Below are 12,575 nucleotides of genomic sequence, written 5' to 3'. Positions count from 1 at the left end.
GATTTTGAAGGAAAATTGAAATGCAGAAGATTTAAATTTTAGTATACATTTATTAAATTATATAGATTAGTCGGCACGAACTTTCCGGACAACCCAATACATAAATTTAAAATGCTGTACTATTGATATAAATAATTACTTTCACCAATTCATTACTCCAATAATAAATAATAAAATTAATTAATTATGAAATGCTCATTTCGTGCCGTCATCCCTATCATCGCTCCAGTTTTAATTTCACTTGTTCTTTTATGTTTTTGCTATTTGTTTTTATGTTATTGGTATTTCTTCATGCTACAAAAACTAATAAATTAATTACAGTTAACTGCGATTATAATTAATCATTAGAAAAACAATCGCAGCTTTATCATACTTTATTTAACAGGCTCGTTAATGTTAATTACACTTAACGCATATTTAATATGTTATGATAGTGGAAAAATCAGAATATAAATTACGGCACGTTTGATAAATAAAATGAGAACGCAACGAATTGCATTTAATTGTAAAATAATAAAGGGGCTCGTTTTTTGCGCGATCAATACGCTTAAAGGTACTTGTTGACAACGATAACGCGTCTCCGAGATAATGCTAAATGTTTTGGTTTCCAATCGAATAAGTACTACGAAATGCACGTTTGATCGAATTATCAGCGTACGATTATCGAAATCTATTGTGCAATATTTCAGTGAGAAAATAAAAAAGTTAATAAATAAATGCAAACTTCACTTACCTATTAAATGAGTAACAACTATCTCATCCGGAATCAATCTATCTTGAGCTGTCGCGTCCTGTAAATAAAATGTGAACACGTTAAGATAGCGAGAAGCCTTCGTTTCCTGCGCGGATCGCGAACAACTTCACGTGCCAAAAGTGACGCGGAGCGACGACGACGTTACTCCCACTCTTAACTTCGCGTTTATACATTTTCCACATTTCGAGCATAAATATTATAATATACGTGCATTACATTGTAATAGACGTATTGATTACGTTTACACCGTGTATTTAGGTCGTGATCGATACAATATTCTTGTTTATTCTGTAAGTTAAACAAAGACACCTATCGTAAACGTAGCTACGACTAGATATTCGCGACATTCGTAATAAGTTGCTTTGTTAATACATTTTATTCACACAATCGGAACTTTCAATCGGATAAAAATTGAAATACGCGTTTTAATAATTATTAGTAATATATGACCGCTAAATTGATGTTTCGCGTCAGTTGAATATTGAATAATGCAAATGAAGAAAGTATAATAATATAAGTTTTTTATCAATTAAACGCTACGCCGAAAGTATTTTTCGCAATACTCGTTGCGAATCAAAAAAGTAATAAAGCTGCGTTAACTTTGATGATACATAAAGTTGATCGCGTGCAAAAAAAACGACGCTACTTCATCATCTTAATGAAATCGTGTGGACACGGTATCGATGAACGAGGAGCGCTGTCACCTGTCTCGTCGTCACCTATCATTCGTCTCGTCGTCCGTCTCGTGTCCCCCGAGATCTCATTAAAATGGCGAAATGGCGTCGTTTTTCGCATATGTCAATGCAAACTTCATACATGGAACATTAACGTATAACTTTTGATTCGACTAAACGAATATATTGCGAAAAATACTTCCGGTCGAACAATCAGTATACTAGGCCTATTAGATTACGCGATATTTAAAATGTTATAGGAAATTCACGCCCGCAAAAATATAGCGGTATTAATAATTACGTACATATTAATAACATTAAATATTTTATTTGATACGTAACATGTTAAAACTGTTCGAGAACTAAAAACGATCAGTTCTTAAACATTTCTCGCGACATGTGTGAAAATATCGTGTGATAATTTGACAATATTTATGTTACCTTGTTAATATAATTCGAACGCGCAATTCTTTCGAGCCGTTTTCCGTCGTTTTATTATTCTCTACAGGAACTGGATATTTCTAGAGATCAGGGTACTTCTGAAGGAAAGGTCGATAATTGATTCGAAGCCAGGAGTGCGAAATATTTCAACGTATTACAGGACACAACCCTGCCTCCTCGTCGAGTCGCAAAAAACGCGAGATCGCGCATTACACGTTATTTATAGGAACTGCGGAACCTCGAACCCCACCACTCTCAAGCCAGCCAATGAGCGCGAATCTCGCTGCGGGCGTTATATCTGAGCGCTCATTGGATCGCGCTAGCTTTCAGATAAGATATATAAACGCTATGCGTAAAAAATTTCAGTCTTTTTCAGAATTTGAGAGTGTGCGTTTCATGGAGTCGGAGAATCCTATACGTATTCAGAACGTGCTTTTACGATGTTAGCGCATATTTAATACATAGTTAACACATATTTATCGTTGAAAACGCGTTCTGAATACGGAAATTATATTTGTTCTGAAAATAAAAAACCAATTAGACTAAAGGATGATTATTGAAGACAATATGAAAGAAAAATTGATCTTATAAAATAATAAAGCCATTATAATTTATATTGTACTTTTTAACGTAATCTAGCGCATACAATTTAGCACTATAACTTAGTACGGACTCGCACCGCATTTGTGTATGATACCCTGATTTTTATCGCCAATACGTAGCTATGTAGTTCCTACATCGAAAATATATGTACTGGCGCTAATGTATGGAGGTTTCTCTCTTCTAGTTGGTGATAGGAATTGCGTTGGTGTGACCAGGTGTGACAAATGCAACGTCACTTTGGATAGAAGATGGTTATCTCATTTTTAGGTTATGTCAAGTGACATTTCTACTGTTTCATTTCATAAATTTTAAACTTTTCCATTCAGTATGACTTACTTGAATCAACCAGATTACGTGCGCTATTTGTGCAACTGTGGCTCCTTAAAACCTATATCGAAGATATATTTCTGCCGACATTGCTTGATGATACGATGCGGTTACTGTGTCTGTCAGGAGGTTCGATTTTTTTTAAATCTATAAGTAAATTCGAACAAAAAAATATAATAAGAAATATATTTAATACTGAATCCATTCACAAAATTCTAACGTGTATAAAATTGTTATTTATAAAAAATGTCTCCTTTGTATTTAGGTTGACTCTCATTATTGTCCCAATTGCATGGAAAATTTGCCCTCATCGGAAGTACGTCTTAAAAAAAACAAGTATGTTCATATATATTAGACTTCATGTGTTAGAGATAGAGCTTATGAATTCAGTTATTTAAAGATAGAGATTATGAATTCAGTTATATCGAATAATTGATATTGACAGATGTTCCAATTGCTTCGACTGTCCTTGCTGTTTTCAAACGTTATCGACAAGAGCAGGATTAGCACCTATAAGAGCAGCAGCAACTGAGGGGGAAGAAAACAAGGATGTTAAAGCTACTCCTAAAAAAGTATATTATCTATTCTGTTCATTGTGCCGATGGAGTTCTCGAGATGCAGGAATACCCGATCAATCTGTAGGTAAGAAGTTTCGCTATTAAATAATTTTATAAATAAAAGCTGAATAGAGAACATTTTCCTAACTTATACTTTGAATTGTTATAATAAATAGAGAAAGAGTTGATGAATCTGAATAGCCATACTACTTATTTATCTAATTATTAGGTGTACACAACTTTGCTTCCGCCGTTTTCCTATAGATGGCTTTAGCGGTAAGTGGTGGTCGAAATAAATAAATCATAGAATACGTCATACAATAAACTTGGACATCTGTCAACATAATCCCATAGAAACATTAGTCGATTTGTGTCTGCATCATAAAGTTATTCTCGATTGAAAATGTCAGTTTACGAGCCAAATTCTCGTCATTAATTTTTTGCTTCAATATGAAGAAATCTGCGGCTCATCGAATGCTCTCAAATACTTATGGTGAGGCCGCTATTAGTGAAAGAACATGTCGTGAGTGATTTCAACGCTTCAAGAACGGTGATTTTGACATCCAAGGTCATGCTCTGTATTTGGTGGGACCAGCTCGGCATAGTGTATTATAAACTGTTAAAACCGACTGAAACAATCACAGGCGATCGGTATCGAACGCAATTGATGCGTTTGAGCCGAGCATTGAAAGACAAACGGCCGCAATACAATGAGAGACACGATAAAGTGATTTTGCAGCATGACAATGCTCGACCCTATGTTGCGAAAGTAATCAAGACATACTTGGAAACGTTGAAATGGGAAGTTCTACTCCACCCGCCGTATTCTCCAGACGTTGCTCTGACTATCACTTGTTTCGATTAATGGCACACGGCCTGGTTGACCAGCACTTCCGGTCTTATGAAGAAGTAAAAAATTGGATCGATTCGTGGATAGCCTCAAAAGATGACCAGTTTTTTCGACGCGGGATTTGTACGCTACCCGAAAGATGGGAGAAAGTAGTGGCCAGCGATGGACAATACTTTGAATCATAAATGTATAACCAGTTTTTTACAATAAAGCCTTGAATTTCGGAAAAAAACGGCGGAAGAAAAGTTGTACACCTAATATACTGATTTAATTACATCTTTATACTTATGTATTAAGCAATATTAAATACTTTATGTATTCCTAAATATAAATACTTTGTGTATTGATAATTAGATAATTTTAAAAATTGTATAATTAGATAAATAAGCACAATCATCTAGCTTATTAGTCCTTTCTCTGTTTATTGATTTTTAATCTTCAAAGCCATTGTGTTAATTTCATTATATTTTCAATTTCTGCTTGTAGCAACTGGAGGATGGCCCGAACAGGAAAATCCACATGTAACGCGTATTAATGCTCTTATTGATTATCACAAGGTATTAGCCTCTATAGAGAAACAGCAATGTGAAAGGAAGAAAATTCATCCGAAACGCTCCTTTATGCCAGCTGTAAGTTTAGTAAGAATTGTTTTAATTATGTATTTATTTTAAAATGTCTTCCTAACTATATTTGCTTGCCAATAGCAGACAATGTACAGTTTTACATCGGCGTTGGTTCGCAAGCGTATCGGACGTCCCATGAAACCGCCAATGCAATCTCAATTATCCGCTCAACCAGTACCATCCGTTGCAAGTGAAGAAGTGGATGAATTACCAAGCGATATATTTACAGAATCTGTGGATATAACTAAAAGTAAGAAAATTTTCAATAACATGAATGGCAGTATTGATATAAACTTTGTTTTAAACATATGTAATTTTGTGTAATAGTTACTACGTTGGAACAAAGATTACAACATCCGGAAGTACAAGCTGAGAAAATAAACGAATTGCGTCCTCAGCACAGACAGTTTTTAGTCAAAAGATCACAACGTTGCAGAGTGTGTGAACATAATGTTAGCAAATCAGATCTTTGTCCTCAATCAACAAAGTTCAAGATTTTACTAGCTGCATTGTAAGTATTACATTAAAGGATCAATTATTAACATCAGTCATGATACTAATAAAATATGTACAATAATTTTGATTTTTATTATATTTTTGAACATATAATCAAAGTTATATTCTTTTTTTATCATATCCCAGTTATCATATCCCAGAAGTCAAGATTGTTACTTGTGAACCACTTCGACCAGGGAAATCAAGTGAACTGCTTCTAAAATTCTGCAATCCAACGCAGCATCAAACTCAGATAACTATATTGCCTTTGGATACTTTGTTATCTACTTCATTCACTGAGGAAAAAGATGTTAAACAAGAGGATACGCAAGTAATATCAAATTAGAATTTTATCATAAACTACAACATATTTTAATATAATTTTTTAAATATAATTAATGTTTTAATATAATTTGGTTATAATTGACAGATGAGTGAATCTTCGAATTTATTGCCATCTACTGTACGACAAGCATCTGTAATAGAAGATCCTAAGGCAATAAAAATAATACCGAATACAGATTTGATATTGCCTCACAGTTCATTGATTCTTCCACCAAGAGATGATGCTGCTGAATATGATGATACGAATGATAATCATAATTTTCAAGATGATCCAAAGTACGTGAAATATACATAATTACGTAAAGTTAATACAAAAAGATAATATGAATTTCATTATTTATACAATTTTTTTTAGACTTGTAGTGTGGCGAAAAGGAAATAAAGCAATCATACGTTTGCACGTAATTCCACATGATACAAATAAAAATAATGAAGATCCAATTATAGCTGGATTTGTCATGCAACACGGATACGTAAATACTATTGCAGCGCTAGAACATAAATCTCCGCAAAAAGTAGATGTAAAGGTCAAGTTATATCTTACTGTTGGCCAGTTAGTTGGTGAAACATAATCTTTTTCAATTTCATTAGAATTGCAAAATAGAATACTCTATATATAAATGCTTTATTTTTATCAGTAGTCGATTATAAATTAAATATTAAAGATACTTAAATATTTATACTTAGATGTATTATTTTTGTGTTAAGCTTGATGTCCGTAATATATTCATTGACATTCTATATGAATACAAAATGTAAGAATGTGCTCTTAATCATTTATTTAATTTTTTATGTTGTTAAAAAATAATTTTAATTAAAAAAGAAAATTAAACCGTATTAAGAATACTTATTATAATTTATATATACATATATACATATATATATATTTTTTTCATGTATCATGAAAATTGCTTCTTTTAGAGACATCATAATAATAAATCGAACATAAATTGTAATTTTTAAGCTGTCACCTATATAAAAAACAGAAAAAAATATGCTTTATAAAAATGCAATGTTTCTTATTTTTTTAAATATGTTTATTGAAAGATAATACACCCCATACAGAAAGCCATAAGAACAGCTTATAGCCTACGTCCACGACGACCTCCCTTCCTGCGAGTAGAATCTGATGGAATAGGAGTAACATCTTCAATACGACCAATTTTCATGCTTGACCGGGCTAAAGCGCGCAGAGCAGATTGTGCACCTGGGCCAGGAGTCTTTGTTTTATTACCTCCCGTAGCTCTCAATTTGATGTGCAGTGCTGTGATGCCCAAAGATTTACATTTTTCTGCAACATCCTACAAAGCAAAAAATTATAGTTTACATTATACCAATATTTTAATATATTGAATAGTTATAATTGATTGAGAATTGAAAGGACATGTTTGAATGTCTTCTTTCTTTACAGAGAAAAAATGCATGATGCAAGCACATGTTCTCAATTATTAAAAAGAACTTGCTTTTCCACAAACACGTGAACGCTCCTTAGATTATAATAATCTTACATCTAGGTGCTGCCTGGATGTGGAAAAATATATTTTCTTGAACTAATTCAATATAAAAAATATAATGATAATCAATCATTAACAACCTGAGCTGCAAGCATAGCTGCGTAAGGCGAGGCTTCATCACGATCTGCTTTTACCTTCATGCCACCAGTAACTCTAGCAATTGTTTCTCTATAAATACAGACAGATAATTTTATCTCAATGTATTGAATTATTATTATAGGATTATATAAGGGAATTCTAATGTCCTGGAAAGCTTATAAGGAGGAAAAAGAAGATTTTGCTCAATAAGAATGAATCAAGAAAAAGAATTGATATACAGAGATTATTCTATTATCTGTTCAGAAAATTGGAACACAACATAGCACAAAACAATACAGTCTCTTTCATAAGTCTAATTCTACAACTGACAGTTAACTCGTAACCTAGGTTCAACTTATTCATTGTCTCTTTCCAATTTTAGAATTAGAAAAAGAAGAGAAACAAGTTGAACCTCAATTAAGAGTTAATCATGAGTTGTAAGACTAGACTTCTGAAAAATATCCTGTGGATATTCTTTATCAACTTAGCTGTTTTAATAATGAAAGCTTTTCATGTTGTAGACTCATTGGATAACAATATTATTTTTTCTTGAGTACAGAAATGTGAAAAATAAATATTTTTATGTATGTATATATATTTATACATAGATAGTAAAAATTTTTATTTTTCATATTTGTGCCATAGGAAAAGTTATATGATTGAGCTTCCTGATTATAATCCAACATAAATCTAGTACAAACCTGCCCGACAGATCAGTAACGTGCACAAATGTATCATTGAAGCTAGCAAAGATATGAGCTACTCCGAATACGACTTCTCCTTCACGAAGTTGAGGCCCAAGAGAAACCTGCACTTCTTCCTTCTGTACCTTTCCTCTTTTTGGCGGCATTTCTAAAAAAAAATGGATATCTTTGTTTATTATTCTGTAACTCGACCATCTGCTATTATACTTATTATAATATTCGTATAAACATTTTCGGGACAGATTTTAAGGTTATGTCGATAATGAAAATTCATCCAACTACATCCACACGTGCAGCTAAATGCAAAGCTATTATGTAGTTGGAACTTACTTATAAATATTCAATTAATAAATCTAATTTAATATTTTTGATAAATAAAACGATATTTGTGATATTGATGTTTAAAATACCTGCGAATTGTAAAGATTATAACCTTCCTGTTCCAGCACGATTTAACAGAACCTTAAAAAGAAGGATACTTCCGGTGACGCAATTTCTTTAACCAAAATGCGATCGTTCTGCGCATGAATAGGGAATATTTAGCTGTGTCGTTGTTCAATGACAACTGGATATCCAATAAAAATTCGTTCTGTGGAAACAGTACTAGCTAAGTTCCTTTTATTGGATATCGAATCTTATGGACAAGATTTTGAAAGACTAAATTTAAACATTAAAAATCCTCCTTCTTTCAGTCAACTTACTTACACCGTTTTCTCAAATATGTAATGATAAATGTACGAATTATTGTAAATTTTATTAAATTTTATATTCATAATCAAAATAATATTTATAATAATATTCGCTCTCATATGCATATCTTTTCTTGTAGTACTTAATAATTAATTATAATCACTTATAATAACTGCTTGAGTTTTCGTGGACTGAGCACTTTTTAAATTTTGTTTAACAATTGACGTACATATTAAATATTTATATATTTATATATTAATATATTTTAACACATATATATATTTGATGCAGTACTTAATAATTAATCGGAATCACTTATAATAATGTGATCAATTTTCTTCGACTGTGCACTTCTGGAACTCTGTTCAAAAATAAATGTATTCATTAAATATTTAAATTAACATATTTTAAAGATAAATATTTTTAAACTATTATTCATACCAGCATTTTTAGAATAGAAGCGTTTGTTTCATTAGATTTTCCTCTACCGCGACTTCCTCTCGGGCTTCTAGATCCTCTACCGCTTCTTGAACCCCTTCCTCTTCCTTTAGTCTTATTCAAAGTTAAATTTAATTCTTCATCACTGTCATCACTATTTGATACATTGATACTGCTTATCTGTAAGCGAGATTGCTTAAGGTCTCTCAAACTCGTTTGCGGTGATTTGTTTAGTAATTCCGAAATCTGCAAAAGAAAAAAGTATCTATGTATCGGTACAAATATTACATATGTATACACATAAATGTCACACATAAGCATCATTACATTATTCTGTTCCTCCTGTTCTTCTGAAAGTTTTTTGTTGCGGAAAATTTTAATTTCTTCGCGAATATCTTCTGGTGTCTCAACATCTTGCGCTTTTAAATATTCTATGGTTCTTTTCATTTGATTTCTAACAAGTAAATCCATAAAACAATTTAAGAAAAATGTGAATTGTTCTCAAATATTAATTCAGAAAAAAAATCATTATTAATTACTACCTTACGATACTTCTAAAGGCATCTAAATCGCTTTTCTCAATATATCGATTTAAGGCTTCATTCATTGCTGCTACAGTTAATACTGTTAACTTATCTTTATTTTCTTCCATATCAAAATATTTTTTAATTCCTCCTTGCACTGTACTAGTCCAATTTTCTCCTTTCTATAAAAAGAAAAACTCCAAGCAATGCTAAAATGTTATGAAATAAAATCAGTTTAATAAGGAAACTATGTTGTTTTTTTACATCTCCTTCAAATAATTCTGTGATATCATCTGGATCATCAATTTCATCCTCAATAATACGTTTTCCTTTGTCTCCGATCTTTCTTTTACGGAATAAAATCATGTCCATAGGATTAGCAACTTCATCACAATATCTTTGTGCCAAACTAAAAGCATTTTTTATTTAGAATAAGGAAGAATATGAAGTATATATTCAATTTCAAATGTAATATTAGAATGCAAAATTTTCAACCTTAATGTATCAAATTGTTCATTAACATCGTCATAAAATATTCTTAATCGAATTAAGGGTTGGAGTGGTTGACCAGGATATCCTAAAATGTTTTAGTTTTATCTTACATATTAAATAAAAATTATATTCACAAGGTAAAATTAAAATAATTGATATACCTGTGAGTTGTTCAGCAACTTTAGGCATGATATTATTTTCAATATATTGATCTACATATTGACTAATAGCATTTGCTAATGAGACGCAATTTCGCATTTTAATATCATGATCATGAAGAATCAAATTATCAAAAATAAATGGGCGAACACTTTGTAATTTTAAAGGTTTTATTTTGAAGTTACTTTTATTTATTTTAAGAAGACCCACATGTTTGGGTTTCGATTCACTTTCGCATAAAGAAGTAACAATAGAGCTTCCTAAAATTAATTTAATTTACAATTTTAGAGAAAAATGAATTCTGAAATAACCTCCACTTGTATGTCCAAATATATATCACAAAAAATATAGTTTTACCTGGTTGGGAAATAAAATATTCGCCTTGTTGATTAAATTCAGGCTTAATACGACATTCATGTTCATGTCCCCAAATAATTAAATTGAGGAATTTATGCAGTTTATCTTCTGATATGTAAGCATCACGGACTTTGACACGATTCTGATGTAAAACAAATATGTTGAAAGTCTCTAAGTCCATATCTGGTCGTATCAACTCGACCTATTTTCAAAAGTTACATTAGTTATTATTCTCCATAATCACACAGATAAAAAAAATATGTTTGATATATACCTTATCATCTCTATATAATCTCCATAATCTTTGGTCATTGATATAACTCAGACCATAAAGAGCAACATGGGTATTACGTTTTTTCAAAATTAAAGGAGATATAACTATGCGTTTAAGATCTGTCCATTTTCCAAAGTAATTCACAAGTCCAGTAGCTGACAGTATGTCTATTGATCCGACAGTACCAAAACCTAATGGATAACAAACAAGATATAGCTTATATAATTAAAGGTTCAAAGGAAAAAAAATTATATACTTGGATCATCATGATTTCCATGAATAGTAAATACTGGCATTGAGATATTCAAATTAGGATCTTCATAATTCACACGTTTCTGTGCACAGTGTCGAAATATCTGTTCAGAATCACTCAAGAATTCTATCTCGCATTTTCTAAAAATACATTAAAATTACATTGTATTATCATATTAAAAATGTATCTATATAATTTAAAAATGTAATGTTATAAGTTTAACATCCAATTAAATATTACTTACTTAGTACCCAAACAATATTTTCGCAGTAACTCTATACATTTAAGTAATGCAGTTTGTGAAGGCTTAGTTTCATGAAACAAATCACCACCCAACAAAACCATATCAACCTCATTATCTTTGCCATACTTCAATATTTCTTCGAACGTTACAAAACTCTCATCTGATTGTCCTCCTATTAAGAGAAATGATAACATTAAAAGTAATACTGATTTCCAATTTCATACGCATGTCATCTCACGTCTTTTCTTACGTTTATAGCAATTTTGTTGAAAAATACTTTTACAAAAACAAACCTCTCTTTTTACTGTAATCGAAACCAAGATGAATATCCGTGGCTACCAGGATATTAATAGTATCTTGCGGATCTACATGTGTATTGGCGGATTCTGACATTTTTTATGTGTCATATGTCAAACACTTGATAATTATTTAATATTTAATATTTTAATGTTATCCAGTTATTTATCTTATACGCAGTGATGAAATAACTGACAATTGGAATAGATTGAAATGGCGCGAAACGCATACGTCGATATAGCAAAGCATAGAAGGGAAACACAATAGATTCGTATTTTCTTTGCATTGGATGCATTTAGAACCAACCACTTATTGAGCGCTTAAGCTCTTTCATCTGATTAGCATATTCCGTTAAAGCCTAAATATGGATCAATCAGATGAAAGAGCTCACTGAACGCAGTTGTCGTTCTGAATGCATTCACTATTTGCACTGCTCTGCACTCGAATGCTCTATCTCGTACTTTCTCTCTCTCTCTAACTCGCAAAGTGTAGTAAGTCTTAAAACTTTAGAAAATTGATCAATCACAATCGAATATGAAAAGAATAATCGAATATAATTGGATCAATTCCTTAAGACTTAAAGTTTAATACTCCTCTATTGTATTTGCGAGGTCATGGTCGTACGAGGTCTGCGTTGCATGTTTTTTGATTGCACAGTTGCACGTTTTTAAGTCGGATTTACATCGCAGGTAAAACGTATTTGGATCTAAAGGCCGCAGCACTGACTTCTGTATAACGCAATTATAATATAAGTAAATTTATAATATAAGTAAATCAACCAATCATAATTCTTCTTTTTGGTGAAATGGAGAAAAAGATAATAAAGGATTCTGATTAATTGATTGATTCATTCATGCATTCTGCATTATACTTTATACAAAA

The 12,575-nt window shown here is 31.5% G+C and overlaps 3 protein-coding genes across 3 annotated transcripts; 1 reads left to right on the top strand and 2 right to left on the bottom strand.

Annotated features, from left to right (window-relative positions):
* The first annotated feature begins 2,799 nt into the window (after nt 1–2,799).
* On the top strand, nt 2,800–6,241 carry LOC105625930 (dynactin subunit 4). The gene is made up of 9 exons (XM_012207240.1): nt 2,800–2,928; nt 3,065–3,135; nt 3,245–3,441; nt 4,693–4,835; nt 4,914–5,079; nt 5,157–5,340; nt 5,445–5,655; nt 5,755–5,945; nt 6,025–6,241. The coding sequence occupies exons 1-9, from the start codon at nt 2,800–2,802 to the stop codon at nt 6,239–6,241; spliced, it is 1,509 nt and encodes a 502-aa protein (XP_012062630.1).
* A 443-nt stretch (nt 6,242–6,684) lies between these two features.
* LOC105625929 (40S ribosomal protein S14) lies at nt 6,685–8,442 on the bottom strand. Its single transcript, XM_012207239.1, has 4 exons — nt 8,376–8,442; nt 7,963–8,113; nt 7,264–7,351; nt 6,685–6,970 (listed from the first exon to the last, which is right to left on the bottom strand). The coding sequence occupies exons 2-4, from the start codon at nt 8,109–8,111 to the stop codon at nt 6,752–6,754; spliced, it is 456 nt and encodes a 151-aa protein (XP_012062629.1). The 5' UTR covers nt 8,112–8,113; nt 8,376–8,442; the 3' UTR covers nt 6,685–6,751.
* Nucleotides 8,443–8,956: 514 nt separating this feature from the next.
* LOC105625928 (double-strand break repair protein MRE11A) lies at nt 8,957–11,789 on the bottom strand. The gene is made up of 12 exons (XM_012207237.1): nt 11,690–11,789; nt 11,397–11,568; nt 11,156–11,292; nt 10,900–11,090; nt 10,626–10,827; nt 10,271–10,528; nt 10,113–10,194; nt 9,882–10,026; nt 9,636–9,799; nt 9,421–9,547; nt 9,097–9,339; nt 8,957–9,016 (listed from the first exon to the last, which is right to left on the bottom strand). Exons 1-12 carry the CDS (start codon nt 11,787–11,789, stop codon nt 8,957–8,959), a joined length of 1,881 nt encoding a protein of 626 aa, XP_012062627.1.
* Nucleotides 11,790–12,575: the final 786 nt, after the last annotated feature.

The sequence above is a fragment of the Atta cephalotes genome (assembly GCF_000143395.1).
Source record: "Atta cephalotes unplaced genomic scaffold scaffold00004, whole genome shotgun sequence".
Taxonomy (NCBI): Eukaryota; Metazoa; Arthropoda; class Insecta; order Hymenoptera; family Formicidae; genus Atta; species Atta cephalotes.
This window is presented reverse-complemented; position numbering and strand designations above follow the sequence as displayed.

What these genes read in the sequence shown, in the direction of transcription:
- LOC105625930 (XM_012207240.1), top strand. Translation starts at nt 2,800, where the DNA reads ATGACTTACTTGAATCAACCAGATTACGTGCGCTATTTGTGCAACTGT. An exon ending in AATACCCGATCAATCTGTAG is followed by an intron (nt 3,442 to 4,692) that starts GTAAGAAGTTTC and finishes TTCTGCTTGTAG; the next exon opens with CAACTGGAGGATGGCCCGAA. An exon ending in AACGCTCCTTTATGCCAGCT is followed by an intron (nt 4,836 to 4,913) that starts GTAAGTTTAGTA and finishes TGCCAATAGCAG; the next exon opens with ACAATGTACAGTTTTACATC.
- LOC105625929 (XM_012207239.1), bottom strand. Translation starts at nt 8,111, where the DNA reads ATGCCGCCAAAAAGAGGAAAGGTACAGAAGGAAGAAGTGCAGGTTTCT. An exon ending in GTTACTGATCTGTCGGGCAG is followed by an intron (nt 7,352 to 7,962) that starts GTTTGTACTAGA and finishes CTGTATTTATAG; the next exon opens with AGAAACAATTGCTAGAGTTA. An exon ending in CAGCTATGCTTGCAGCTCAG is followed by an intron (nt 6,971 to 7,263) that starts GTTGTTAATGAT and finishes TTTGCTTTGTAG; the next exon opens with GATGTTGCAGAAAAATGTAA.
- LOC105625928 (XM_012207237.1), bottom strand. Translation starts at nt 11,789, where the DNA reads ATGTCAGAATCCGCCAATACACATGTAGATCCGCAAGATACTATTAAT. An exon ending in AGTTGCTGAACAACTCACAG is followed by an intron (nt 10,195 to 10,270) that starts GTATATCAATTA and finishes AAAACATTTTAG; the next exon opens with GATATCCTGGTCAACCACTC. An exon ending in AACAGGAGGAACAGAATAAT is followed by an intron (nt 9,340 to 9,420) that starts GTAATGATGCTT and finishes TTTCTTTTGCAG; the next exon opens with ATTTCGGAATTACTAAACAA.